Genomic DNA, 6022 nt, shown 5'->3' with positions numbered 1-6022 from the left:
TTTTGACTAATTTCGTTAAACTAGATGTAAATATAAGTAATTGCAAAAAAATAAAACATTTATAATTTTTTGTTAAGTAAAAAAATAAATAAAAAATCAATTAGAAAATCGGCTCTCACAAATCGCTTTGAAATTTAGTTAACTTTTGTTTTAAATTCTCAAATCGGATTAATAGGGGCCGCTCACAAAATATATGAAACATTTTTCAGGAACTTTACGTCCCCTCCCCCTGCGTGAAGCTTTTTACATTGCACTTAACATAAATAATTATACTTTGTATCCCCCTCCCCCCAAACCCCTTAATGTAACACGTATTTTATGAACTTATTTTATGCACGTATTTTCGCGCCTCCGCTCTTCCAAACGTTTTAAAAGCGACATTGCAGCCCCATCTCCTAAAACCGGGAGAACTAGGAGAACCACTGTAGTCGGAAGTGCGAACATGGCGAGCATGTATGGCAACAGCGCATTTGGAGTGATTTAAAGATGGCCGCCGCTCTACTGCTAGATCACTGTGTCACGTCAACTTTGAATAACTCGTCGATAATTTAGCTAGGAATCAAGTGTTTATTCAGACGACAGCGAAATTCCACTCTAGAATCATATCAATTACTCGCGAAAATGAACTAAATCGTGTTGATAAGTATGAATTGTCATCAAATATTAAGCGGAGCCTGCAATGCAGGCGATCGCTGCTATGCTGTCGGCTCTGTTGAAGGAATATCATTTACCGTGAGTTTCCTTTTTCTTTCATCATCTGTTGTAATAAACGTTTTTTTAAACTCGGTTTAGTTCTTTCTGCCCTCCCGTCTTTTATAGCATCGATTTCAAGCGAAAACTGACAGAGAAAAAAGTCAATACGGATTACAGGTCTTGTTGAAAGTCAGCTGATTTAATGACACTTGGCTCTATTCAGAATTGTTCATTTTCGTACATTTTTCCACTTATCTAAAAGATTATTCTTGCCTCTACTTTGCAAATATTACAAGTTTATGTTTAATAAAACCTTTGAGAAAATTTGAAAATTAAGAAATGAGCCGTTTTCTAGTAAATTCTAATTTGGTATTTGTATTTAGGTAAAGGTTGCACTCATATTTTTATTTGTGTTTATTATTCTCGTTTCTTTCCCAGAACTAGATGTATGACATTTTTAGTTTTACTCTAGAAATAGCAAAAAGTGATGCTTTATAGATTTTTTAATTTTAGGTTAGATGTTTAAAGAGTAAGTTTTTATTTTTATTATCAAACTTAAATATTAATTTTTAATAGAAATGACGAGAGAAAAAATGTCTTCAGTGTTGACCAGTCTTATAACGATTTTTAAATGCTTTAAAATATTTTGAAATTAACCGGAAGGGCAAAAAGTGGCTTTTATTGAGTTTATAATTTAAAGTTAGATTTGGACTATTCACATTTTTATTTTTGATCCTGAAACAGGGTTCAATTATTGTACAATCGAAATAAAAAATATATTTTTTGTGTTCGTCATTTTCTGTCATTTAATTTTTAATTTAACGTTCATAGTTTCATGCACATTCTTGATATGTTGTGTTTACTAGGAAAGTGTGACATACATGCGCGCAGACAATTGTTCGAAACATTAGATAATTTAGTTGTAGTAGATTTAAGAATATTTACCTACCTCTTTTTAAAATTTAAAAATTATCACGTTTTGATCGCTTTTGATATTTTAGGTTCGATTTTAATCAACTTTTTTCATCCAAATTTTTAAATAAAAAAGATCCAGATGATTATATTTTACTGTTTAAAAGTACAAATAATCTGGATAGATCCTAAAAATCTTATTTTAATTTGGATTCAAGTCATCTCTTATGTTGATATTCACCAAGATATTTGAATCCTGAGTAGACTTAAAACATGTGAGAATTACATAACTACTAATTAACGGACCCAATTGTAAATTAGCATTCGCGATGCTAATTAAGGAGAATGACTTTCTGGGTATATTGTTTTCAATCTTATTTTAAATACAATTATCTTTCAGTATTTCACAATCTCCCTACAGTGGGTATTCATTAAATAAAAATATTGATATATGTAAACTAACTTCATGTAATTAATAGCTAAGATATACTTGTCCATGAATTAAAGAAAGTTTCTCCTACTATTTATCAAATTGTTTCGATAAAATTGAATCTTCCTTGACAATCTACCTTGCTTGCTATTTTATTGTATCAATAAATAAATAATTTATTTTCCAGGCCTATGCGGCGGGATGCAACATAGTAATTCTCGCTAGCAATTTCGAGCGCGTTCAAATTATTCCTGGGGCTGTGCACAACTATATACGAATCAGCTGTTTAGATTGTAGTACAGATACTGGCAAGATAGCTGCTGCGTACGAAAATCAAGTTTGCATCTTCGAACCAACCCCATTAATTCACAGCACATGCTCCCACGTTAGTAAAATGTTTCCTCCTAATATCCTAGTATCTTTAATACGCAGAAAATTCTCACTTACACCATATTCAATCCTACCTTTCAGCAATTGGAATATCGATGGGTTCAGACGGGTTCTCTTCAAACGGAATCAAACATCACTTCCCTCTCATGGAATTTAGAAGGAACTCGTCTTTTAACAGGTGGAGAACTCCTGCAACTCTGGCACCAAAATATTCTTCCGTTCCAGGAAGAACACTGTAAGTTTCTGATGAGATTGTTGACAAATGATTCTAAGCTTTCAGCATTTTATGCAATAGTATTTAAACGTAATTTCTTCTCTTTTTTTTTGTAGTTACTCCAATTCAAGCACCGTGTTTAACCGGTTAAAGGTTCGAACCATTCGAATTATTTCTACGTTTAACTGATTAATTTCACCCGTAGAAAGTTCATTCAATTAAACTTTGAATAGCTTTTAACTTCTTTTTATTTAAACTAGCCTTACAATGTTTAGTATTTCAGTTTAATATTCAATACAAAATAAATTATTTGAAACTAGCCAAAATTTCTAAAAACGGGGAAAATGAAGATATTTTTCACGAAAATAGGAGAATACATTCTTTTAAATAAATTAGTGTGGATACTATATTAAATTGATTTTAAAACGTTAACTTTTCAACTGAAATGATGAGTTTTCCACCAAAGGGATTAGTTTCATATCAAAAACGTCAAATTTTCCACGAAATACATCAATGTTCAACTATTATTTTTTAACCAAAAATAGAATTATTAAATTTTTACCTAAAAAATAGTATTGATTTTAGCCTAATTCGTTAATTTTTAGATTATTTTTAATGAAACAGTTGCGGTTTTAACGAAAAAAATCGATTTTCTACCAAAAAAGATGAGTTTTCGACCAAATACATAAATCTTCATTGAAATTGTTAAGTTTTCTACCAAATTGTTCAATTTTTAAGCCTAACAGAGCAATTTTCTATAAAGCAGTTGAATTCACTACCCGAAAAATTGAGTTTTCAACAAAAAGTTAATTTTCAATTTTTAAAAATGTGTCAACCAAAAAAGAAGCTCAATTTCAATCCAGTTTCTGGATTTTCAAGCCAAAACAAGAATTTTCTCCAAGCCAATTGAATTTTCAATCCCAAAATGTGAATGTTTAATAAAATAGTTCATTAAATTTTAAACCAAAGAATAGAATTCTTAACCAAAAAAGATTATTTCTCAACCAAAAATAGAATAGTAGACTATTAAACAACAAAATAATTAGTTCAACAAAAAATAACGGATTTTTTCATTAGGCACTATTAATTCAGTTCGCATAAGTGGAAAAAAGAGAAAATGAGAAAAGAGGCAAAGAAGGGAATGACTGAATCCTGCTATAAGTAAATAAGAAATTCGGTAATTTATAGACTAAACAATAATAGCTTACATAAACATGGACGTTCATTATTAATAATTTTAAATTTTTGGGTTAGAAAACTGAAAATTCTGCTTAGAAAATAAAGCTAATTTTCGACTGTAATTTTTGATTTCGGGCTAAACACTTTTAAATCCAGACTACATAATGTGTGTTTGTCGGATCACGCAAAATCTTAGGCCCTAAAAAGAAGTTAGTTTAAATAAAAAGAAGAGTTAAAACCATGGAAATATGTTTTAACCAATAAAATTGTCTACAGGTTTATTATATAAACGGTGAAACTTAGAAAGTATTCGAATTGTTTAAACATTTAACCCGTCAAGCTAGAAGCACTAACTCAAGTATTATTAATCGAATTATCAAATCCGGACACAGTGGGACGAAATGTGCTTTTTTCGTCCAAAAAATTTTATAGCGTACAATTTTTGTCTGGCTTAAAATTTAAAAAAAAATTGAAATGGATTTTTGTGGGTCGATGTTCAAATTAATTTTTTTTTCATATTTGGATTTTCCTTGATCGCCTGAATGATTTTAATTACTTAGAAAATATAAATATAGCAATTATTTTTATAAACAATTGAGATAAATGCACCATTTTGCCATTTTCGTGTAGAAAATGTTTTTCTTTTTGCACTAAAACTACTGAATATTGGGTTATATTGCTAGTTAGTCACAGAAGTTATTGAGTAGCTATTAAAAATTATTTTTGTAATAAAATTTCATAAATAAAATTAAAATTGTGAATTTTTTTATCATAAACCAAGTTTTTTACTTTCTTATTACTTAGGAAGACTTGAAGCATTTGTACTTATTATTAGTGAATTAATAATGATCAAAATTATTATTATTCAATAACAAATGATTTCGAAATTTTACTCTGTGTGAAAAATTTCAAATATACCCAATTAAAAAAATAGATTATTTACCTTTTTCTTCTTTAAAAGTGGTTTGTTTTTCACGGGATTCAAAAGCTTCGAATAATTTTATATTAAAAATTTCTATATACAAATTGTTATTTATTATTATTAATTATTAAGTACTCATATCTTCTAAAAGAATATGAAAGAGAGACATTCCAAATCCATTATAAGGCAATTTTGGTGAAAAAACTATTTTTACACGAAACCACAAAAATGTTGACTTCATTGCTCTCAATTATTTATTAGAATCATAATTCTCATATTTAGCAAATTTAATTAAACATTTCATATTATTAAGAATATCTGTAACAGTTGAAGTGAATCGGGGAAATAACAATGTGAAAAAACCACAAGTTTTAACATTTTGAAACAAAAATGGTTAAAAGCAATGTCTGATTATTCTGAAGTTTTTATGGAAATTTATTACTAGCCGTTACTCTCAGAATAATTTAAAGCAGCGTTAGTGCAAAACAATTTTGTCGACTTGAAAATATAAAAACTTTAGATTTATTTATTTCAGTTGTTTATAAAAATCATAAATGTTACATTTAAACAAATATAATACACTTTCCTATTTATCTTGGGTGGGGCCTTTAAATATTTTTTCACCAAAAGTGTTTATAGTAAAAATGGCAAAATTTTGTATTATTTATATATTCCAATTGCTTATAAAATAATCATTTTTATATTTGCACGAATATGGTAAAAAATGTATCTTTTTTAAGAATATACGTAGCAGTTTAGGTGACTAGGTGAAATACGAATCTGAAAAAACCTCAATTTTAAATATTATGCCACAAAAAAATGTTTGTAACAATGATTATTGTTGAATTTTTATGGAAATTTGTGACCAGCAGTCACTCATAATAATTTGAAACGATTTCAGTGCAAAAAGTAATGATTTTCTACTTGAAACTGTTCAAATTTTGAATTTATTTACTTCAATTGTTTATAAAAATCACAAATGTTACGTTTGAACAAATATAGTTAAATAAATATTATTTTTAGGAATATATGTAGCAATTTAGATGATTAAGAAAGTTCAAATATAAAAAATGTTTCATTTTAATACTTTGCCTAAAAAATGTTTTAAAAGTCTAGACTTTCTTTTCGTTTTTTAAAGAGTTTTGTAAGTAAAATTTAAATTCACAATAAATAAAACTAGTTTTAGGAAAAATAAATATTTTTTGCATTGATTTAAGACGATTTACAACATATAGTTATTTTTCCGTGAAAAACGTAGTTTTTTTCATACTTCAAATGAAAA

At 28.1% G+C, this 6022-nt stretch overlaps 1 protein-coding gene across 4 annotated transcripts in view; it reads left to right on the top strand.

The window, feature by feature from the left end:
• Window positions 1–501: 501 nt before the first annotated feature.
• LOC117177845 (dmX-like protein 2) overlaps window positions 502–6022 on the top strand; it is a 62403-nt gene continuing 56882 nt past the window's right edge. For all 4 annotated transcript variants that reach the window (XM_033368837.1, XM_033368834.1, XM_033368835.1 and 1 more), the window contains exons 1-3: window positions 502–732; window positions 2223–2420; window positions 2507–2660. In XM_033368837.1, the coding sequence (XP_033224728.1) occupies window positions 646–732; window positions 2223–2420; window positions 2507–2660 (439 nt within the window). In that variant the 5' untranslated portion in view covers window positions 502–645. The remainder of the gene's footprint in view (window positions 733–2222; window positions 2421–2506; window positions 2661–6022) is intronic.

The sequence above is a fragment of the Belonocnema kinseyi genome, chromosome 8 (assembly GCF_010883055.1).
Source record: "Belonocnema kinseyi isolate 2016_QV_RU_SX_M_011 chromosome 8, B_treatae_v1, whole genome shotgun sequence".
Classification (NCBI taxonomy): Eukaryota; Metazoa; Arthropoda; class Insecta; order Hymenoptera; family Cynipidae; genus Belonocnema; species Belonocnema kinseyi.
This window is presented reverse-complemented; position numbering and strand designations above follow the sequence as displayed.